Source organism: Macaca fascicularis, chromosome 3, assembly GCF_037993035.2.
Source record: "Macaca fascicularis isolate 582-1 chromosome 3, T2T-MFA8v1.1".
NCBI lineage: Eukaryota > Metazoa > Chordata > Mammalia > Primates > Cercopithecidae > Macaca > Macaca fascicularis.
In genome coordinates, this window is record NC_088377.1 from 77,384,054 (window position 1) to 77,409,159 (window position 25,106).

Below are 25,106 nucleotides of genomic sequence, written 5' to 3' on the forward strand. Positions count from 1 at the left end.
CTTTCTAAATTACCCAGTCTCAGGTATTCCTTCATGGCAATGCAAACGGACTAACACACCCTGCCTTCCTTCCATCTCCCATGCAGTTGAGGCGTCCCACTTCCAACAATCTGAACAACTTCTCTTCTGAAATCAGGCAAGGAACATCTCTTCTCAAAGGCAGCCACCGTGGTGGGTAAATTCCATGCTCTGGAATCCTCAGTGTCCTTGCTGCTCCTGGATTTCCTTCTCTCTCATGGTTCTTGGTTTTGAGGGTTCTTCTTTTTCCATTCTCCTTTCTTTCATGTTCTAAATGTCGGAGTACCCTAGGCTTCACCCTTGCCCTTCTCTGTATTTTCTGCATAAGTGATCTCATGTAGCCTGTGGCTTTAAGGACCATTTCTATGTCATGAGGAATTTATATGTTCATGACTCCCAAATTTATTTTGCCAGGTTCAAACCCTCCAATGAGTTCCAGGATTATTATTTTCAATAGCACGGTTAACAGGACCACAGCATAGCAAGTGTTTTTGTTGTTGTAGAAAACACACCCTGAACAAAACTCTTGATTTCTTCAAATATTTTCTCCTATTGGTAGTGCCCATCCCAATAAATGACACTATCATCATCCAGTTTCTTAAGCCGATATGCTAAAACTGTTGGGATCCTTCCCCTTTCCCAGTGCTAACATCTAGGGCATCAGTAGGTTCCACACTATCTTCTAGGTCAACCCCAAACTTGTCTGTATCCTTCCAGATGCACGATTTGCCTCTTAGACCAAACCATCCCCATGGATTGCTTGAAATCCTGTATTGATCTCCTGTGGTTTCCATTTCCATTGCTGTAGCCAGAATCGTATTTTTAAAAATATCAACCAGATCATAGACTGTGCACTGCTTAACACTCGTGGCTTTAGAATAAACCCGGTACTCTGGTCCCCATGCCTTATAGTAAGTACTTCATCACAGTCTATTTCTCTAACCTCATATCTTCTCTCTCACTGGTCTCCAGCTCTACTGGACTTATATTTGGACTTCAAATAAATAGGAATTATTCCCCATACAGAATCTTTGCCCTTGCCCCTGCCTGGAACACAGTTTCCCCTTTGTTTTGGCATAAAAAGCTTTTTTGATTGTTGTTATTATATGTAGAGAGAGTTTCTGCAAACAAATATTTTTAATAAGATCAAATATTTAACTACACAAACTGGACAATTTAACTATACAAACTGGGAGACATGGAGAAAAAGCAAGCCTTCCCAAAATGCTTCTTTTCAGAGGAAGGGCAGGAAGAAGGGCAGGGAGGAGAGGGCCAGCAGGGCGAAGGTTGTTCTGAAATCAACAGCTGTTAGGGTGGGAGGGAGCACAGAGGGAAGATCTGGGGATATGCCGATGAGGGGTGTGGGGGCTGCATGTTTGATAACCTGGTGTCAGGGCCCCACTTTCGAGGTACAGCAAGGATGAGCAAGTGAAAGTAGATACATGGGCTTAAGTCTCCGGAGGTGGGTAGCAGGGCCCAGATTCTTAGGAGCCAAAGGAGCCAGCAGACTGGGTGTCCTGGAGAGTGAAGGAGACCCTACTGCAGCTGCCGCAGGAAGGTGTTGTCGCCTCCCAGAAGTCCCAGATGGCGGACGGGGCGGGCTGGACCAGAACGAAAGGCCAAGTATCATCACAAACACTGAGGTTCCAGGGGCCGACGCTCGGCTTCAGAGGCCCTGGCCTGGGCACGAAGGAAGCAACCGCTCCATTTTTGCTCAGGGGCTTGAAAGCAGAGGGCCGGGGCTCCAGGTTCCATCTGCCGCCCTTGCTGTCTAAGACCTCGAACCACAATGGCCCTTCGAACCTGGCGCTTCCCTTGCTCTCTCTGAGAGCCCTCAGCAGAGTCTTCCGGGTGCAGAAGTCCGGGAGCTCCTGGGCGGCGGGGCGGCTTGCGGGGCGGCCTCGCTGTCCTGGGGATCCCCAGGGGCTCTCCTGACGCTCGGGAGGGGCGATCCTGATGGTCATCGGGCTCCAGGTCCGTCCTGGGTTCCGGGCACGACACAGCCCCCTTTTCATGCAACCCTCCCAGGCGCAGGAGAGGTTTCGCCCCAGGGCGGTCTCCCCGGGCAGGGCGGGGCGCCTCCAGGCCTCGGAGCCCACCCGCCGGAACTTGTGGGGGTCTTGGCTGAGCCGCACGTCGGTGAGGTGGGTGCTGGGCGCCGGGCGCCCCCACTGGACGTACTGAATATAGCTCTGAGTCGGAGACCTCGGGGACCACGGGCTCTGGTGACCCCGGGGAGACAGCGCGGTCTGGGGCGCGCTGGGTGACCTGCCCATGGGAGCCGCCAGGGCGTCGGGGCCTTGCAGCAGGGGTTCGCCCGCCTTCCAGAAGTTCTTGACATCTGCGGACTTGGCCGGGCTGCAGCGCCCAAGGCTGGGGGACCGTTGGCCTCTGGGCGCTTGGAAGGCACGCGGGGCGTGGTCACGGGACACCCCACAATGGCGCCACGCGCAGGCCACGTGCCCAGACGCCCAGACTGCAGGAAGACACTGGAGGCATAAGCCTCCTTCCAGGTGCAGCCAGCAAGTTTCGCTCTGGAGAGAAGGGCCTAGGAGCTACCACGGTCTGCTGTTCTCTCCTCCTCCCTTCCTCTCCCCCTTCTCTCTGCTCCCTCTCCCCCTCCCTCTCCTCTCAGCTCCTCTTCCACCTCACTCTCCCTCCCCTCCTCCGCTCTCCTTCCTCCTCTTCTTGTGATGTCGTTCATATAGCAAATAATTCAGCAAGTTGAAGTGTAGAATTCAGTGGGTTTTATGGTACAGCCACACATGTGCACCCATCAGCACGGTAAATGAGAAAAAAATTTCATCACCTCAGGAAGAAGCTCTGTACCCTGTAGCTGTCACCTTCCTATCCACCAGTCTCCCCAGCTGCGACAACCAGGAATGCACTTTCTGTCTCTGTAGATTTCCCTCCTGTGGGCTCTCCTATGACATCACTTAGCATGATGATTTCTAGGTTCATCCTTGCTGGGACCTGCACATCCTTCCTTTTCATGTCCAAAAACCTATTCCATTGCATGGATATAACACATCGGTTTGGCCTTTCATCAGCTGATGGACATTTGGGTTGTCTGAATGTTTGGGATATCATGAAGAATTTTGTCATAGACATTGGTGGAGCAAGATTTTGTGCAGACAAATATTTTCACCTCTATGTAGTATGTAGCTGGGAGTAGAATTTCTGGGTCTGTGGTTAGTCCATGTTTAAGGGGAACCACCAAACTGTTCTCCTCTGCCTCTGTAGGGTGTTGTGTCCTCACCAGTAATGTTGCTCTATTTTATACTTGACATTTAGAAAGAGAATGTATAATAATACCTGCAGAAAACTGCAGATAGACTACTGACAGAAGGACCCTCTCTTTCATTATCATAAAAACAAACATAACTCACTGAAATACTTTTAAGAAAAACAGCTAGTTTTAGTAAACAAGATACATGTTTTATTCTTCTAGAATGGTTATTAATGTTACATCTTGCAATTTACCTTTTAAGGAAATGGTGGTTGTACACCACAACTTATGTTTGAGAACTGATGATGATTTTATGTAGACTCCTGTAATTTTAAGCTTTTATACATTCGTATATAGATTTCTTCCCTTCAGACATTAAAGTAGTTTTTCTTTTTTCCATTTTCTCCTAATATGTGTATATGGAGTAGAATGATTCACTACTGTAGCTACCAGGTGAAAAGATCTGCTTACAAAAACATTATCTGAAGGCTATTGGGCAACTGATTACAGCCATCTCATTTGAAGGTCTGTTCAAGGAGGTGTAAGACAAACTGCTCTGGAAAGCCTCTCAAGAGCATTGCAGAAGGCAACACCTGAGTGGGTCCAATCATAGGGGCAAAAAGTAGAGACTAACAAAATACCAAAGCCAATAATCCACAACAGGTTTTCTTTCGGGATTTGAGAGACAAAGAAGTGAATGGTGAGGACACTGAAAAAAATGTTTAATAAGAAGTCTTCATGAAAGTTCTGTGGTTCAGAAAGGGGCTGATTATCAAAGGCACTGTCAGCCAAGGGGAGCAGCAGGATGACAGCCCCAGGACTTTCCGCTCAGTCAGTCATTCATTTTCATTTCCCCAGATTTCTTAAGAATCCTCCAGTATAAAATTTAAAAACAAATCTCCTATGCTATAACTTTTTTCTTAATAATTCATTTCTTGATAAAGATGACAATAATTTTTATAGCTAAAAATCCTCTTTAGATGGTATTATCATTGGAGTGGACAGTTAATGCAGTGAGGGGTCTATATTTTTTTTAAATGTATGTTTTCTTAGTATCTACACAGTTTTCCATGTCCTATTTGAAGTACAACCCAATGGGTGCCATTTTGGTTTGTTTTTGGTTAAAGACCCTTCAAAAAATCACATTCTTCCTGCTGGTGAAGTGCAGGCAGCCATAGGTTAGTAGTCAAGTCTAATTATACCTTCAAAGGCAAAGGTGAGTAAAAAGTTATTTTCATAAACATTGAACATGTCTGTTTTTTTTCCTTCTCACACACTAAGAGACAACTGATTTCTTTTGGTTAGATAATATTAGAGATTAAGGTAGAACAGTAGTTTTCAATTAGAGATGACTTTGCTGTACCTGTACCCTCTCACCCCCACCTACCCATCTGAGGACATTGGAGAATGTCTGTAAGTGAGGTCGCCAGTAGCCCTGCTAAACAGCCTACAGCGCTGAAACACACTCCCACAACACAGAGTGACCTGCCCAAAAATGTGAGCACTATGGAGACTGAGAAACCCTGCTTCATACCCTTCTCCTAAAGTTACTAAATTACATAATACTTATGTTATGTTTATCAAAACTAATAAATTAACATTGGTTCCATCTATTAAGTAAACTCCAGACTGTATTTAAATTTCACTGGTTTCTCTTTTAACTCACTTTTCTTTTCTAAGAATTAATTTAGTCTCTTGTAGTCTGTGAGACTTGCTCTGTCTTTTCATATGTCCCATGATCTTGATACTTTTGAACAATACTGGACAAAGTATTTTCTAGAAATGCTCAATTTTTAAAAACTTATTTTTAGCACTTTAATTATTATTTACCTGTCAACCAAATTATCCATTCAGATAGCTTAAAGTGCTAAACCACTCTAGAATTCTTATTGAAAAGATATGCCATTTATCCTATTTTATTACCCAGAGAAATCTGGTTTCATGGTTTTCCATTTTTTAAGCTGATTTTCTTTCCCTGAGCACTGCTACCTATACATTAGCTCTTTCTGTCCTCTGTTGCTCTGTTTTGCCTGAGCTCTGAGATCTTTACATTTTCTCATGTTTGTAGAGCTGATAGCTTCATTATTTTCAATAACTTGGTGCTAAATTTTGATCATGGTTTTCTTTCCTTCTGATCTATTTTTTATTCAAGACTATTTGTCAGTAAACTCTCTAAAAACAACTTTGAGATAAATCTTATACCATGTAATTTACACACTTAAAGTGCACAATTCAATCACTTTTAGTGTATTCACAGATATGGGCAGCTATCAGCCCAGTAAATTGTAATATTTCATCATTTCAAAAAGAAACCCTGGACCCTATAGTCATGACCTCCTACCTCTCCACCCCATTCTCAGCCCCAGGAACCACTAATCTACACCTTGTCTCTAGATTTCCATATGGTGCACTTTTATATAAATGGAATTATATAATATGCAGTATTTTGTGACTGGTTTCTTTCATTTAGTATGCTATTTTTAAGGTTATCTGTGTTACAGCATGTACTTCATTCCTTTTGATATGCGAAATATGCTTCAATTCATGGTTATATCATATTTTGTTTATCCTTTTGTCAGCTGATAGACATTTGGGCTATTATGAACAATGATATTCTAAATATTCATGGATGAAATTTTTGTAGATAAATGTTTTTATTTATGTTTGAATTATACAGAGTAGTAAAACTTCTGGGTCATTTGATAACTATATTTAATCACTGAAGAAACTGCCAGACTGTTTTCCATACTGGGGATACCATTTACATTCCCACCACATGTATGAGACTTCCAGTTTCTCCACATTCTCACCAATGCTGATTATTATCTGACTGTTTGATTCTAGCAATTCTAGTTTGTGTGAAGTGGTATCTCATTGTGGTTTTGATTTGCATTTTGCTAATGGCTAATGATGTGGAACATCTTTTCATGTGTTTACTGGCCATTGGCATCCCTTCCTTGGAGAAATGTCTAGTCAGATTCTTTATTCATTTTTAATGGAGTTATTTGTCTTTTTATTTTTGAGGTTTAAATGTTCATTAAATATTCTGCTTACAAGTTTCTTATGAGATACGCGGGATTGCAAATACTTTTTCCTGTTCTGTGGATTGTCTGATCATTTTCTTTAAAGCAAAAATGTGTTTTTTTATTTTAATAAAATCCAATTTAAAATTTTTGGTCATGAGATAGGTAGATAGATAGATAGATAGATAAATAGATAGATAGAAAAAGAGATAGATATAATTACTTATTTGGGAGGGCTTGCCTTGGAGGTTATGAAGTCAGTGTTAGATAAGAAGTACCGATATTCAGTTATTTCTGAGCTCCTTTATCTACCATATTTATCAAAAAAAAAAAAGTATGTCTGAGAACCAAAGCAGGGGTACATTATGACTATGACTTGTGCGTTCCTTAAAAATGTAATAAAATTATGTTTATGACTGTGTTGATGTGCGTGTGTGTGTTGTGTGTGTGTGTGTGTGTGTGTGTATATATATATCTCCACTCTGTCCTCATAGGTCGTTTACTATTTAGACGAGAAACTTCAGAAATCTATCTGAACTCCTGTCTATCTAGGAGATGAACCTATGTATCTATCCCAACTCCTCTCTTTATTTTAAGGGATCTGGTAAGAAAATTCCAACTGGTTCTGCAGCTAGGAATAAATATGCTTATTGTTCTAAAGTTTGTCATAAAACATCCGACAACTTTTTATTTGTTCACTCTGAGATTTTTCTAGATTTTACTGTGATATTGACTCCTGTGTGTTCTCCTATATGCACATGCATGAATGCACATTTGTAACAATTCATCCTATTCTTTTTCTCTCATCTGGGAATTCCATAAAATATCTGATCCACTTATGATCCCATGTCATTTTCCAATACTGCTATCGATATACTATTTCCTTAAATTTCTCACACTTCATTTTAAGAGTATTATAGTCAATATGAGTTCAGTTTGTGTGTCCTTTTAAAATATTTTAGCTTCTATATTGTAATTGGTTACAGTATTACAATAATTTTATAGGCCAGTAATTCTCAAACTTGCTTATGTGGCACCACAATCACCTGGAGGAATTTCTAAACAAACTATTGAGACTCACGCCTACTAGGTCTGGGTTGGTCCCAACAACCTTCATTTCTAACATCTTTCCAGGTAATGCCATGATGCCTACCTGGGAACCAAACAATGAGAACCACTGCTATAGGATTGTCTATCTTCTGGTTACGATCTGAAATTTGTGGGAACTGAACAAATTTAATTTAGATCTTAAAGGAACAGAATATCATTTGACATCTACGTTATATTTAATATCGTTTTCCTTATTTGGAAAAAAAAGTGAAGATTTTTGAGGACCATTTCACAATATTTCATGTTCATTCAAATCAACCGGCGGTGGTAAGATGCCAATATTGATTCAGTAGGTCTGACATGTGGCCCCAAATTCTGCATTTCTAGCAGCTCAAAAGGTGACAAAGTACCAGCAATTTTGGTCATAACCTGGGTGTAAGTCAAAAATGCAGGACCTCAGGCACCGAGACTAATTAAATCAGCTGCTGCATTTTACTAAGATTCCCAGGTGGTTCACATGCATTTTAAAGTTTAGGATGCACAGGTCTAGAAACAAAATTGCACGTTAGAATGACGTGCCCCGTGCCTGCTATTCACATTTAAATAATCTTTAGAGCTCTCCAGTGGATGTGATTGTCAGCCTGGTAGAGAAGCACTGGGCTAGCTGGGCTGGCATGTGCGCACAGCCTGTGCGCACAGCCTTTTGCAGACTCTAACATGCCATTTAGCCCGCACTGGTTGAGTCCATATGCCCAGTGTGCAATTGCTTCCTTCCATTCTCCCCCATGTTCCCCTTTCTACGAGTCGGCTCTCTCAGAGAATTATGCTCCTTTTGGAAAAGACCACACCTTTCATCAAGAAAATAACATCTGTCTGCTTTTCTACTAGATAAGGTGATTAAATCTCAAAAATGTAATATAACTCAAAGTGAAGCTCCTATTACCAGACCATAAAGCCAGCACTGAAGAACACAGTAGGTGGTGTATGTGTTGGCAGTCAAGTGCTTATTGACAGAATATTTCCTGTAGTGTGGAATCATTCAGCTTTCACCCTTCATAAATAAACTCTGCTTCCGTAAGAAAATTTTCTTTTAGACTTACACTTCTGGTGAGTGTTTGAGAGAATAATTTCATGTTATTGCATTCTTTCTGGATGGAGCTCCTACAACGTCTCCAATGTTTTGTTATATACATATGAGACAAAATGTGTAGTTGCTCCAGTCCTGTTCAGATATAATTCTATAATCAAAACTTTAAGGCCATAAAATGAAAATAGAGGTGACATTTTTATGCTGCACTATTTCCTCCCGAAAATGAAAGTTTTAAGGGCAAAGATTATGTCTCTTGAGTGCTGCTGTATACAATAACTTTCCTGCCATGGATGCTCAACACTTGTTAAATGAGAAATTCACCCCAAGGTTCTGTAAGTTAGGATTTTGATCAACTCACTGAAAATGAATACAGATGACAGAGTGGATAGCCGCACAGGCTCTGCCTGGAAAGCAAGGATCGACATGCACAGCTGACTGAGCTGCATCTAGTTATGTTCTTGTAACTCTCCCAGATCCATAATTCAAAGTCTCACAGCTTGCATAAGATTTATCAGACAGGAAACAGTAATTACAAAGACATAATGAAAGAGTGATTTCCAGGGAAAGCTCTTTGGTGTACTGGATGACACAGTAGGAAACATATTTTTGTAGCTTTTAAGAAGGATGAACGCCACAGGTAACTGGCATGATGGCGTGTTCTCTTTGGCAACCAGATCTTCTTTTATTAGGACATTTCAGGTAGTCTTGGGTTCAAATGAAATTGGAAAGTTATTCTAAAATGTATTAAAAATAATGAAAATCAAGAAAGATTAACCCTTACAAAGCAAGCATGTTTCTTGTTGTTCCGGCTTTTAATAAGCATCCTCATGAATGACTCATTCGATTTGAAAACAATCCTACCATTCAGAACGCAGCATGGTGTCTTCCTGGACCACATCTAAGTATTACATCAATAAAGTCGCTCTCTACTGAAAAGATGATGGAAATTAACAGATTAGATCATGTAAAAATGTGAAGGTTCAAGAATCTGTGCCAGGTAGTGTTTTGTCATTATCAGGTTAATGATGACAAAGACAAAAGAATAAATACATGCAAAACTTTATGAGTTTATGGTTATGTCTAAATGTAACTAAATAGGTGACTGAATATGGAGGTATCGGCTATGCTGATTCAGTTTACAAGTCATCCTGAATGCCTACATACTTAATTTTGTATTCTTTACTGAAAACAATTCATTCAGCAATTTCAGGCCAGTGTTATTTGTTAGGAAACATCAACCTTTGTTGACCAGAACAAATGCATTAGGAAAAATAATTCCATTTAACACGTAACTTCATGCAATCACTTTTCTTTTTTTCCAAGCTCATCAGAATACTAGTTTGATCACCATACTAGTTTGATTAGCAGATAAATTATTTGAATCACGTTTGCAGGTTAACTTTTGTTATTTCAACAGAGAAAGAAGCATGTTTATATATTTATGTAAAAAAGAGAGGCATTTTTATACATGTTGGAAGATATGTAGTGAAAGTGTCTGACTCCTGATTCAAAATAAAAATGATAAAATATAGCTGTAACTTAGAATTACAGTATTTGTAAAATCTATTTGACTTCGAATTATTACTGGAAAGTACATTAAGTAAAAAAATAGTATACTGAGTTTCAACCAAACTCCTACAATATGTTTTGAGTGAATTAAAATGTGTCTTACAACAAATACATTTTATGAAAATCTACCAGGAAGTATACATTAATATATTTTAAACAGTAATTTGTTGATAAATTACATCTTGAAATCAAACTTTAAAAAATTGATTTATTTTGTTCAAAAAATAATTATCTCAAAAATTATTGAGCACTTTGAATGAAATCTTGATCTCTGAGCAGAGTTATGTGGTACTCCTACACTAGGCCATACTTAATGCAGATATGCCCCTGCTGAATCATCTTTACATGTTTCTGAAGAACAAGATTGATCCTTGGATTGTTTTAATTAATTCACTGGACTATTAATACTTTAACAAAAATATTTGCATGTAAATTATAAGTAAATATCAACTTTTTGTTTTTTCTTTCTTGTATTATCCTTGAGTGTTTTCTCCTTTATACTATCCTTAAGTCAACCTCAAAATTGACTCAGAAACCTCGAGATTTGGTGACGAAGTTACCCTAGCACAATCAAATAAGCCAGAGAGCTCTCATTCTTTTTCCATTTTCTGAAACATTGCATATATCAAAATTTGAATCATATTTGAAAAATATATAGAGGCTTAGTCATATTTTTATTCCTCATGAATAAATTCTAATAATGTATACCTTTCTAGACTCCTGTTTTTTAATAATTTCAAATTTAATAAAAGTAAGCAGATTACAGCATTTAGCATGATCTTAAAGTTCATAATTGTGATATATTTTTCATTCTCTAATAATTTATGGTTTGTCTATTTATAATGTTGAAAAATATTATTTTAAAAGTGTTATCTAAAGCTTTGCATTTGATTTTGATCTTTTATATTTTACATATTGTGGCATTTTTGTTTTCTCTAACTTTATATTTGCTTAATTGCTTTTCTAACTTTCTAAATTGAATTGTGAATCTGTCTTCCTATACTCTAATGATATGAGCAATTTTTTTCTTTTTTTTTTTTTTTGAGACGGAGTCTTGCTTTGTTGCCCAGGCTGGAGTGCAGTGGCGCGGTCTCCACTCACTGCAAGCTCCGCCCCCTGGGTTCCCGCCATTCTCCTGCCTCAGCCTCCTGTGCAGCTGGGACTACAGGCGCCCGCCCCCCCCCCCTTTTTTTTTTTTTTTTTTTTTTTTGTATTTTTAGTAGAGACGGGGTTTCACAGTGTTAGCCAGGATGGTCTCGATCTCCTGACCTCGTGATCCGCCCATCTCGGCCTCCCAAAGTGCTGGGATTACAGGCATGAGCCACTGCGCCCGGCCTGATATGAGCACTTTAATCTACACTTTTTAATACATGTCTGTATCAGTATGGTAAAAATATACTGTAATACATGTTTTGTTTCTCAGGGTCAATCACATTTCTTGTTCTCTTAAGAATGATTGGCATAACCTGAGGAACAAAGTGAGACTCAAGTCTCTCTAAAAACTAAAAATCCAAAAATTAGCGAGGTACAGGAGCGTGTGCCTGTAGTCCCAGCAACTTAGGAGGCTGAGGCAGGAGGACTCACTGAGCCTGGGATTTCGAGGCTGCAGTGAGTTATAATCATGCCACTGCACTGCAACTGAGGTGACAGAGTAAGATCCTGTTTAAAACAAACAAACAAAAAAGACTTTAAACTTTAAAAAATGGGTTATTTTTCTTTTTATTTTAGCTGTCTCATTTTTATTGAGTTCTAATTTTATTGTATTGTTGGCAGAAACATGTTCTATAATTTTGTTTCCTTTTTTGTTGAGAACTTAATCTGTAGTTTTCATGTGGTGAGTTTTTGGTAAATACTGTTTATTTGCATAAAAAATGTATTACCCCTCAAATTCGGATTGCCAATAGTGTCATTCAAATGCTCTCTCACAAAATTTTTTCTTGTTTTAAATGTATTTAAGTTAAATGTAATGTTGGGTAGAGTTCTCATATGCACTCTCTCTATATGTAATTTCTCCGTTTATTAACATCTTGCAAGAGTGCAGTACATTCGTGACAACTGATGAACCAATACTGATAAATTATTAACTGATGCTCATAGTATTCACCAGGGTTCATACTTTCTGTTGTACAAGGATGGGTTTTTTCAAATATATAATGTTGTATATCAACCATTTCAAAATCATACAGATAATTTCACTGCTCTAAAGTCTCCCTATGCTCCACTTATTCTTCATCTCTCCCTGCCCCTAGACCCTGGCAACCACTAATCTTTTTACTCTCTATAGTTTTGCTTTTTTAGTTGAAATCAAACAGAGTGTAGCCTTTTCAAACTGGCTTCCTTCACACAGCACTATGCATTTGGGGTTCCTCCATGTGTTCCATGGGTTAATTGCTCACTTCTTTTTAACAATAAATAATATTACATTTTATGGGTGTGCTACACTTTGCTTACTCACCTACTGAAGGATACCTTCGTTGCTTCCAATTTTTAGCAATTATGAATAAAGCAACTATAAACATTTATTCACAGGTTTTCACATGGACACATCTGTTTTCAACTCATTTGTATAAATACCTAAGAGTATGGTTGCTGAACGGTAAGACTGTTTCTAAAGGACCTGCGTCATCTGCACTCCTACACCCATGATGAGGGATCCTGCTGCTCACCATCCTCACCAATATTTGGTGGTATTCATGTTTTGGATTTTATCCAATCTAATAGGCATATAGTGGCACTTCATTGTTTCAATTTGCCAATTCCTAATTAAATATGACTTGAGAATCCTTTCATGTGCTTGTGATCTGTGTACCTTTGATCTGTGTATAGTCTTTAGTATGTGCTCAGAACTTTTGCTCAATTTTAAATTAGACTTTTAAGCGTTCTTTTAATATTTTATATTTGCACAGATTTTCTTCCACTCTGTGACTTGCCTTTTCATTCTCTTAACAGTTTTTCACAGAGTAGTTTTTAATTTGAATAAAATCAAACTTTTTTCTTTCAGAGATTATTATTGCTTGTATTGTATCTTATTATTATTGTGTTGTATCTTAAAAGTCAGCATCATACCTACTGGTCACCTACAATTTCCCCTATGTTATCTACTAGAAGTTTTACAATATTGTGCCTTACTTTTAGTTCTATGATTCAATTTGTTTTTAATTTTTGTAATTAACAAACTACTGTTAATTTTTCTTTTAGAAATTTTTGTGTTAGATTCACTTTCTTGGAAGTGGATGCCAGTTGTTCCAGCATCACTTGTTGAAATGACTGTCCTGAGTTGCCTTTGCTGCTTAATGATAAACTTACTCTATTTGTATGTATCTATATCTGAGCTTTCTATTCTGATTCACTGATTTCTTTGCACATTTTATTGATAATATATTTGTATTTATTTGCAATATACTTATACTTTCATTTTTAATAAAAATTATACTTCTCCTCACCTTGCTCTTAAGTATACTTTTCCTTGTCCAAGGTGAATCTTAAATTTAAACATTACTTCACCAGAAAAATAAATTTTAAGCAAACCAACATTTCTAGTGTTTTTTCCAGAATAAAGCTAATACTTTACCATCCACCTTACATTTTATTGTCAAGTATTTTCTTTCTTTATAATATAATTGAAAACCAAAAATTATGCCTCATGTTACTTATGCAGTCAATTCTTAATTGTACTTACAGTTTTTACTATTTAATAGTTCATTGCTTATTTCAGTTCATTCCAATCTGGGTTTACTTTTCTGTTTTCTTAGATAAATCCTTGTCTCCTTATTTTAGCAAGCATATGTATGTGTGTAATGAATTTTCTTAGTGTTTGTTATCTAAAAATGCTTTTATTATACTTGTTCTATTCAAAGATAATTTATGCAGTCATAAATTCATAAAACAGCATTCTCTCTCTTGAACACAAACTTTTTCCTCCGGCCAAGCATAGTGGCTCACACCTGTAATCCCAACACTGTGGGAGGCCTAAGCAAGTGGATCACCTGAGGTCAGGACTTCGAGACCAGCCTGGCCAACATGGTGAAACCTTGTCTCTACTAAAAATAAAAATAGCTTGGTGTGGTGGCACATACCTATAGTACCAGCTACTCATGAGGCTGAGGCAGAAGAGAGTTGCTTGAACCCAAGAAGCAGAGGCTGCAGTGAGCCTAGATCATGCCGTTGCACTCCAGCCTGGGCAAGAATCAGACGCTGTCTCCAAAAAAAAAAAAAAAAAAACGCTCCATTTGTTCTGCTACTACTCTCTTGAAGAGTATTCTATCAGTCTAATTCAGGGGTCAGCAAACTTTGTGTAAAAGTCTCTGGAATTGCTGGGTTCTTGGTCTGGCTGACCTCAAGAATGAAGCTGCGGACACTCGCGGTGAGCATTACAGTTCTTAAAGATAGTGCGGCCGAAGTTTATTCCTTCAGATATTCAAGTGTATCCGGAGTTTCTTGCTTCAAGCGTGTTCGTGGTCTCGTTAGCTTCCGAAGTTAAAATGCAGACCTCCGTGGTGAATGTTACGGCTCCTAATCATCTCCATACAAACCCCAAAAATCCCCAGCATCAAGATTTACTTAGAAAAGGGAAAAAACAAACTTATTCTTATTTTGGAAAGACCGCCCCCCCCACCCCTCCCTTAAAACTGCTGCTGCCACAAGTGGCCTGCTTTTATTGCCTTATTTGGCCCCACCTACATCCTGCTGATTGGTCCATTTTACAGACAGCTGATTGGTCCATTTTACAGAGTGCTGATTGGTCCGTTTTGACAGAGTGCTGATTGGTGGGTTTACAAAGCTTTAGCTAGACACAGAGCGCTGATTGGAGTATTTACAATCCTTTAGCTAGACAGAAAAGCTCTCTAAGTCCCCCTGGGACTGGGAAGTCCAGCTAGCAACACCTCTCATAAAGACATAAACAGTAAATATTTTAGGTTTTGCAGGTCTAATGGTTTCTTCCACAACTACCCAAATCTGCCTTTGCAGCACAAAAACAACCAGCCAATAAAATCTTGTTCACAAAAACAGGCATCAGATTGCTGAGCCCATTCAATTGATTTTTTTTTTTTTTTTTTTTGTACTCAATGTGCCTTTTGTCACTGATTTTTAAGATTTTCACTTTGTAATCCTAGCACTTTGGGAGGCCAAGGTGGGTGGATCACGAGGTTAGGAGATGGAGACCATCCTGGCTAACACGGTGAAACCTGGTCTCTACTAAAAATACAAAAAATTAGCCGGGCCTAGTGGCAGGCACCTGTAGTCCCAGCTACTCAGGAGGCTGAGGCAGAAGAACGGCGTGAACCCAAGGCGGAGCTTGTAGTGAGCAGAGATTGCGCCATTGCACTCTAGCCCCCTGGAGGCAGAGTGAGACTCCATCTCAAAAAAAAAAGATTTTCACTTTGTATATCAAGTTAGATACATTGTATTTGTGAGAGGGGGCCTGTGGACCAATAAAAACTAATTGGGATGAGAATGATACAGATAAAAAAAAGTGACCAACAACGATGGCCCAGAAACGGTGATGACATTAAGGAGAGCTGAGTGAGTGACAATGAGCAGACTTGTTGAGGGCCAGCTGTCACTTGGAATTAGGTGAATCGAATTGGATGAGAGTTGACAATTGTCTGGAACTGGAAACCTAATTTCTCTCCCAATAGCATGATTTTACCCAAGACCTAAGAATATATATGGTGGCTTGGGAGGGTGGAGGGGCATGCTAGATAAAATGACTGAGTTTAAATCAGAAATGACTGGAGAAAAAATAAAACTAAGATTGGCTAAGATCACATTTTCTGACACGACACATGTGAGGAATTTAAAAGTAATATCAGGAAACCAATAGAAAAGAAAATAGTTAAAAATGCCCATACCACTCTTTATAGCTTAATAATGCAAGTTGCTTCTGATCGGAGGTATACTTTTTCAGATGGTCATATGTGTTTGAATATGTACTCTAGCTCATAAAATATATCTTGTTTTCAAACATATACCTCTGCTCTAGATATCCTTAATTTATTTGTTCTATAGAATTAAATAGAGGCAATATGGTATATTTGTAAACATCACTAATTTTAGAGTCCTAAGTGTTATGCTTGAACTCTCACCCAGCAATTATTTAGAAGATCATTCATTCTTTCATTCAGAAATGAATTTTGTGAACAAATGCAAATTGTGATCCAAACTTAGTTATTGGTGATGCCTACAATGATGCATTAGAGAACACACTGCCTTCCTGGGTATTAATTATCATGAGAGAGCAAAACAAGGAAATTAGAAATTACATGGGAGAAAAATTGATGACTTTAAAGGGAACAATCAAATTGCTATGGAAACACATGCGATAATATCGCCTCTAAGTAGTTCAGAGATTTCTTCAAGGAAATGACAATTAAGGTGGTTCTGAATTATCATCAAAATTTTAAAGAGAGGGGAGAGAATATTTAGTGAGGTTATTTGAGTTATTCAAATGAAACTATTCCAATGAGATCATGACTAATGTGATGATTAATTTTATGTGTCAATTTGGCTGGGACACAGTGCCCAGCTCTGTGGTCAAAGATTCTTCTGGATGTTTCTCTGAAGGTGCTTTTGGATGAGATTAACATTTAAGTTGGTAGACTTTGAGTAAAGAAAACTGCCCTCTACAATATGGGTGGGCCTTAACCAATCAGGTGAAGGCCTGAACAGAACAAAAGATTGACATACTCCAGTAATGGAAATGTTGCCATCAGATTGCCTTTTGCTTTGAGCTCCAATATGAGCTCTTCCTCAGTCTCTAACTGGCTGGCCCATCCTGAAGATTCTGCACTTGCCACCCACCATAATCACATGAAACAATTCTGTAAATGTATTTCTATACATTTCCACATACTACTGGTACTGTTTCTCTGGAGAACTCTCACTGATACAACCAAATAAACTGTGCAGGTAATGGTGGGGATGGTGCTAAGTGACTAGACTTAAGAGATAAGATAACCCCTACGACACACAATTTACCCATGTCATTAACTTTCACATGTACCTCTTGAACCTAAAATAAAAGTTGGAAAGAAGAAAAAAAGATAAGCTTAACCTTATAGTAGATTGCACAGGATGGAGGACGAGATAAGAGATGAAACAGTCAAAGAGAATGCTTACATTCTTGGCTTGGGTCAGTTGGATAAGTTATAATTTTTTTTTTTTTTTTACTTAAATAAGGGACATACAAAATAATGAAAGCTGGCCGGGCGTGCTGGCTCATGCCTGTAATCCGAGCACTTTGGGAAGCCGAGGTGGGCGGATAATGAGGTCAGGAGATCAAGACCATCCTGGCCAATACGGTGAAACCCCGTCTCTACTAAAAATGCAAAAAAGTTAGCCAGGCATGGTGGTGCACGCCTGGAGTCCCAGCTACTTGGGAGGCTGAGGCAGGAGAATCACTTGAACCCAGGAGGCGGAGACTGCAGTGAGCCAAGATCATGGCACTGCACTGCAGCTTGGTGATAGAGGGAGATGAAAGGAAAAAAGAAAAGAGGGAAGGGGAGGGGAGGGAAGGGGAGGGGAGGGGAGGGAAGGGGAGGGGAGGGGAGGGGAGGGGAGGGAGAGAGAGAAAGAAAAGAAAAGAAAGAAAGGAAGCTGAAAGTATCAAGGAAGGAATAAGTTTTGCTTCAGGATTCTGTTTATGTCAGCAATGAGACCAAGATGTTTGGAATTTGATTCAATGTTCCAAGCATGAAAGAATTCTGAGACATGGTCAGAGATTTCAGAGTCAAATGGTATCTCCTGTCATTATTTCATGTTGTAAGAGTCACATTTTTAAACTCAGATTTTATAATTAAGTGGGGATAACACCAATCTTAAATGGTATCTGCATTAAATTTTCCAGTTTGCACATGGCTTTGATATTCACTGTAGGGCCAAACGAAAACATTGAAGAGAAAGCACTTGTTAAACTGCAAATGCCACTGAGTGAAATTTTTACCTTCATAAAATGGAACTTTCTTAAGCTATAAGAAAGTTATGATATGATTCCTTTAAAAAAAAACCAACAACATAGCAATGATAAACAGACAATGTTATCAGTCTAATGGATTTTGAACCTTGCTGGATGGGACAAGGAGAGGGCCATTGATAATAAAATCCATGCCAGGCAATAGGCTGTGTTCTGATTGGCACAGAAGGCTGTCTAAGAAAGATCTGAGAAGGGCATTGGTTTTAGTGATCTGCTTCTGAGGTCCACCTACTGACTGGAATGCATGGAATTTACATTATATTCAAAACCAGTAAAGATCAAAGAAGTAAGAACTTATTCACAGCCAATTCTTAAGGAAATACCACACATTTGCAAATTGATATTTGAAAGTGGAATTGCCCAAATTAATGCATGATTCAACAGCAGGAGATGCAGTATTTAGGCATCTGAGTACACAGTTTAATACATTATTTCATGAAATATTAATATTATGACATTAATTTAAATTGATTTAGATACACAAACTGTAATAGGGGCAAAAAATTAAATGTTATTACCAAGTCATCACACATTGCTCTACACGGAGCTGCTGCCAGGAAAAGCACATATTAAAATCTAATTTCACATCTTCGTTAATGAACTGAGTCAGTGAGAGATTAATGAAATCCTGAGAAAATAATAAATCAGTAAACACATTTAATGATCAGGGATACATAGTACAAAAGGTCTTTTATGATTAAGATACAAAACAAGGCAACCTGTAAAGGTACACAGAGTGCATTAAGTAAAAAAAAAAAATACAAAAAACAAAAGAAGCAAAACAAAAAGCAACTACAGTTCCCATACCATTTCTGAACAAGATACAAATCATATTGAAAGCATATGACCTCATAGCTTGTTATGCTTGAGCATGTATTTGCTTTTCTCAAGCCCTGACTCCCAATGTCCTTATTGTCTATTTTCTCTGAGAAATAAATCTTATCCTAAATTTTCAGCCACCTAATGGAATCTTTCTCGAAACGGATAGAACAAATATGAACTGGTTCTACCTCCCAACTGGTTTGGGTTATTTACCTTAAGTGGAGACATTTTTGCTTACTAAACAGGAACTGTTTCAGTTTAAAGTAGATTGCATCTAGTTACTTTCTATAGAGAGGAAATTTTCAATTCCTCAGTGTCCCCTGCTTCCTACCGCCCCATACACACAGGCACACATTCAGCAGGATTAAGTTACCACTAATTGGTTAGGTACAAGAAAAGTAATAAGGTTAAAATTTATAGACATATATTCTGAAAAACATGCTATATAAATCTTAGAAAAAAACTAATGTGTCTCTTTCCTGAATTTTTTAAAAATTATTTTATTTAATTTTTTTTCTCTATTACTCAATTGCCCAGGGCTCCCCATGAGTTCTATTCTCATAGTCACAGCCTGAGAACCAGGGCAGATGTTACAATACTCTTTTTCTCCTACTGTATCTTATACTATTTTTTCCCTTCTCACTGGCTAGCATGCTCAGGGTCCATGTTTTATTCATTTTTAAAATTATAGGGCCCAAGAGGAGTTCCCCACAGAACAACACAGTGACTGTGGCAGATCATGACCAGACTGCTTCATCAGGTAAGACCAGATCCATCCCACCTCACTGGGTGGGGCCTCCCTGAGGTAATTTCATCAACTCCAGCCAGGAGTTTATGAACAGAGGCTGGAACGGAGCCCCGGGAGGGAAGGGTAGCTGTGGTTTCTGTGGATCAGTGGACTTAGTCTTTCCTTCCTGCTGGCTATGAAGAGTCTGGGCAGTCTAGATGACAGGGATTCCCCGCATTGTAGCACACCTGCACTGCCAAGGGGCAGCCAGCCTCCTTCTTTAAGTGGGCCCCTAATCCCTTGCCTCCTGACTATGTAAGACCTCCAAACAGGGGTTGCCAGACACAGCATACAGGAGAGTTCCAGCTGGCATCATGTCAGTGCGCCTCTGGGATGGAGCTCCAGGAGGAAGGAGCAGGCAACCATCTTCACCATTCTGCATCCTCTACTGATGATACCTCCAGGTGTAGGAGAGACCCAAGTGAACAGGCTCTGGAGTGGATCCACAGCAAACCAGAGAAGCCCTACAGAAGAGGGGCCTGATTGTTAAAAGAAAAACAAACAGAAATCATCAACAAAAAAGACCTGAGAAAAAACCTCATCCAAAAGTCAGCAGACTCAAAGATCAAAGGTAGATAAATCCACAAAGATGATAAAGAATCAACACAAAATGCTGAAAACTCAAAAACCCAGAGTGTCTCTTGTCCTCCAAATGACCTCTCCAGCAAGGGCAGAAAACTGAACTGAGACTGAGATGGATGAACTGACAACAGCAGACTTCTAAAGGTGGGTAATAACAAACTTTGCTGAGCTAAAGCAGCATGTTCTAACCCAGTGCAAAAAAGCTAAGAACCATGATAAATCAATACAGGAACTGGTAACCAGAATAATCAGTGTAGAGCGAAATATAAACGATCTGATGGAGCCAAAAAACACAAGAACTTCACAATGCAACCACAAGTATCAATACCCAAATAGACCTAGCAGAGGAAAGAATGTCAGAGTTCGAAGAGTATCATGCTGAAATAAGGCAGGCAGACAAGATTAGATTTAAAAAGAAAGAAAAGAAACAAACAAAACCTCTGAAAACTATGGGATCGCATAGAAAGATCAAACCTGTAACTGACTGGAGTACCTAAAAGAGACGGTGAGAATGGAACCAAGTTGGAAAACACACTTCAGGATATAAGGCAGGACAACTTCTCCAACCTAGCAAGACAGGTCAACATTCAAATTCAGAACACACAGAGAATCTCAATCAGATATTCCTTGAGAAGGAAGATCAACCCCATGACACCTAGTCATCAGATTCTCCAAGGTAAAAATGAAGGAAATAAGGCTAAGAGCAGCTACAGAGAAATGCCAGGTCAGCTACAAAGGGAAGTTCATTAGATAAACAGTGAACCTCTCAGCAGAAATCCTAGCATCCCAGAGAGATTGGGGGCCAATATTCAACATTCTTAAAGAAAAGAATTTCCAATTCAAAATTTCATATCCAGCCAAACTAAGCTTCATATGCAAAGCAGAAATAAAATCCTTTTCAGACAGGCAAATGCAGAGAGAATTTGTCATCACCAGGCCTCCTTGTAAGAACTCCCAAAGGAATCACTAAATATGGGAAGGAAAAACCATTACCAGACACTACAAAGACACACTGAAGTACACAGACCAACGACACTATTAATCAACTACATCAACAAATCTGCAAAATAACCAGCTAGCATCATGATGACAGGATCAAATTCACACACAACAATGTTAACTTTAAATGCTAATAAGCTAAACGCCCCAATTAAAATACACAGAATGGCAAACTGGATAAAGACTCAAGACCCATCAGTATGCTGTATTCAAGAGAGCCATCTCACGTGCAAACACAGACAGGCTAAAAATAAAGAGATAGAGGAAACTTTACCAAGCAAATGGAAAATAGAAAAAAAAAACAGTGGCTGCAATCCTAGTTTCTGACAAAACAGACTACAAACCAACAGAGATCAAAAAAGACAAAGAAGGGCATTATCTAATCATGAAGGGTTCATTTCAACAGGAAGGGCTAACTATCCTAAGTATATTTATACCAAATACAGGAACACCCAGATTCATAAACAAATTCTTAGAGACCTGTAAAGAGACATAGACTCACACACACAATAATAGTGGGAGATTTTAACAACTCACTGTCAAAGAATTAGACAGATCATTGAGACAGAAAATTAACAAAGATATTCAGGACTTGAATTCAGCTCTGGATCAAGTGGACCTGATAGATAACTGCAGAACTTTCCACCTAACAAGAGAATATACATTATTCTCATTTCCACATGGCATTTACTCTAAAATTGATCACATAATTGGAAGCATAACACTCTTCAGCAAATTCAAGAGGTATTACACTACCTGACTTCAAACTATAATACAAGGCTACAATAACCAAAATAGCCTGGTACAAAAACAGACACACAGACCAATGGAATAGAATAGATAACTCAGCAATAAGACCATGCATCTACAACCATCTGATCTTTGACAAACCTGACAAAAATAAGCAATGAGAAAAGGATTTCCTATGAATAAATGGTGCTGGGAAAACCAGCTAGCTATATGCAGAAAATTGAAACTAGACTACTTTCTTACACCTTATATAAAAATTAACTCAAGATGGAATAAAGACTTAAATGTAAAACCCAAAACTATAAAAACCCTATAAAATATCTGGGCAATATCATTCAGGACATAGGCACAGGTGAAGACTTCATGATGAAAATGTCAAAAGCAATTGCAACAAAAGCAAAAATTAACAAGTGGAATCTGATTAAACTAAAGAGCTTCTCCACAGCAAAAGAAATTATCATCAGAGTGATCAGACAACCTACAGAATGGGAGAAAATATTTGCAATTTATCCATCTGACAAATGTTTAATGTCAAAAATCTATAAGGAACATAAACAAATTTATAAGAAAAAAACAAATAACCCCATTAAAAAGTAGGCAAAGGACATGAACAGACACTTATCAAGATGTGTCCAAGAAACATGAAGAAAAGCTCAACATCACTGATCATTAGAGAAATGCAAATCAAAACCACAACAACATTCCATCTCTCACTAGTCAGAATGGAGATTATTAAAAAGTCAAGAAATAATAGATGAATGCTTTTACATTGTTGCTGGGAATGTAAATTATTTCAACTATTGTGAAAGACAGTGTAGCAATTCCTCAAAGATCAAGAACTAGAAATACCATTTGACCCAGCAATCCCATTACTGGATATAAACCCAAAGGAATATAAATATTTCTATTATAAAGATAAAAGCACATATATGTTCATTGTAGCACTATACACAATAGCAAAGACATGGAATGAACCTAGGTGCCCATCAATGGTGGACTGGATAAAGAAATTGTGGTACATATATTCCCTGGAATACTATGCAGCCAAAACAAGGAATGAGATCATGTCCTTTGCAGTGAGATGGATGGAGCTGGAAGCCATTATCTTCACCAAAGTAATGCAGGAGTAAAAAACCAAACACCACATGTTCTCACTTATAAGTGGTAGCTGAACAGTGAGAACACAAAAACACAGGGAGGTGAACAACACACAATGAGTCCTGTCAGGGGGCAGGGGAAAGAAGAGCATCAAGAAAAATAGCAAATACATGCTTAGCTTAATACCTGGGTGATGGGTTGATTGGTACAGCAAACTACTGTCACAGGTCCCCACTTCACCAGCTGGAAACCACTGTGGCAGTGGCGCCTTCTGCCTGAGTATTGCTTATGCCTCCTGGGTCCATTCCACCTACTTGGCCTGACAGGCTGTGCTTGGCTTGAACTACTGGCCCAGATCTCACCCCTGCCAAGGATAAGCCATGTGCGGAGTAGTGAGGGGTGTGTGAGTAACTGAGCATGGGGTGCCGCCACTGCACAAAGCCAGGCACACTGGCTGCCGCAGTGGGGCAGGCAGTTCCAGATGCTGGCACACAGGCTAGCTCCATGTAAGGCTGCAGGTGGACCAGATGTACTGCACGTAGCATCTGCTGTGGGCACCCACATCTGGACGAGGAGAATGCAGTGGCTCCCAGAGACTTGGAGACATCAGGAACTGTAAAACCCCAAAGAGAATGCAAAAGCCCTGGCTCAGGGAGCCTCTAGGTCTGGGCTCTTGAAAGGGCTGCAACTCTTCTCTCCTTGTCGCCCACAATGTGGCAAGTGTTGGGGGCATGTTTCAGCCCTGTTCTGTTACAGCTCCTTTAGTCCTGCCCTTTGGTTGGTCCTGAGTTCTTGTCCCACATCCAGGAAGAATGAGGTACACAGACAACTGAAGGGTGAACATGGCAGAGAAGAGCTTCACTGAGCAGCATAATTATGAGGAGACCTGCAGCGGTTTGCTTCCTTCTGCAGGCAGGTGGTCTCAAAGTTTCTGCAGCCCTCAGCAAAGAGGAGACCCAGGGTAGGTAAATCCTATTTGCAGGCAGGTCAGTCTGTCATCTCTACAACCCCCAGCAGAGAGGAAACCCAGAGTGGGTAACTCCTATCTGCAAGCAGGTTGTCCTGTTGTCTACAGGATTCTGGCTCAGTCCAGATTTTTATGGGATTCAGAGGGGATCAAGTGCATGCTGATTGGTCCATGGGTGGCCACAGGTGGGCCCAGAAAAAAACACCATAAGTTCTCACTTCAGTCTGCAGAACTGACAGCCCAGCCTCCAGGCTGCCTACAGGCCATTCCTGCTTTAAAGGTTTGGGCTTCACTGGTTACCTGCCTCTTTTCACCCAGGACCCTGTTTGCCTTCTGCCGCCATCAAGCTGCTGTCCATGGTGCCCAGGCTCTTGGTGCTGAGAGGTGCCTTCAGGCTCACGCCAAGCTGACCTCAGCCCCACCTCATCCTCCCTCCTATGCTTGTCAATGCCCAAAGTCCGGAGGGGGACAGAGGGAGCAGGGGTCTGTCATGTCAGCACTGTCCCGAGAGTGTGCACGCCTGGGCAGATCATGACGGTACCTGTGCTAGGCCTCAACTTTGCTCCAAAATCAGACTAGGCACAGGAGCAGAGAGAGGTCAGGCAGCAGGAGCGGGCACTTCTGAGCCTGTGGGACAGGAGGACTTCCCGGGTCTCCAAGAGTGCAGAGATTCCCGGTTGCAGCCACAGCTAGACAGCTGCTGCTGCATCTGGGAGGCTGGGTCTCCCAACTCACCAATTCAGAAAGGGGATCAGCTGCCACCTGTTCTCTGCTCCCTCTGGCTCCATGGAGAACATAGCCCATGGCACGCATCCTCCACTGCAGCCAGCATCATGACAGTGGCTACTCCAGCTAGGCCACCACTGCCATGACCACCATGGCACATGTTTACCTATGTAACAAACCTGTACATCCTGCAGAGACCCTTCTGCTGTTAAAGCTTGAAACTTACATTTGTTTTATCTGAGTTCCTTCCTCAGGAAATGACCTTCAGGCCTCTCCTAAAAAGTATCAAAGAACTGAAACCAGATCACCACACCAGATGCCAGAGCCCTCACTCACCATGGTTGCTTGCTTGCCCCTCCAGAGTTTCTATTTCCTTACATGTTGTTACATTTCTTGCCTGATACACAAACCTCTAGCTTTAGTT

At 39.8% G+C, this 25,106-nt stretch overlaps 1 protein-coding gene across 1 annotated transcript; it reads right to left on the bottom strand.

Annotated features, from left to right (window-relative positions):
- Positions 1 to 1,140: 1,140 nt before the first annotated feature.
- On the bottom strand, positions 1,141 to 24,760 carry POM121L12 (POM121 transmembrane nucleoporin like 12). Its single transcript, XM_065541201.1, has 3 exons — positions 24,692 to 24,760; positions 16,958 to 16,991; positions 1,141 to 2,494 (listed from the first exon to the last, which is right to left on the bottom strand). The coding sequence occupies exons 1-3, from the start codon at positions 24,758 to 24,760 to the stop codon at positions 1,503 to 1,505; spliced, it is 1,095 nt and encodes a 364-aa protein (XP_065397273.1). The 3' UTR covers positions 1,141 to 1,502.
- Positions 24,761 to 25,106: the final 346 nt, after the last annotated feature.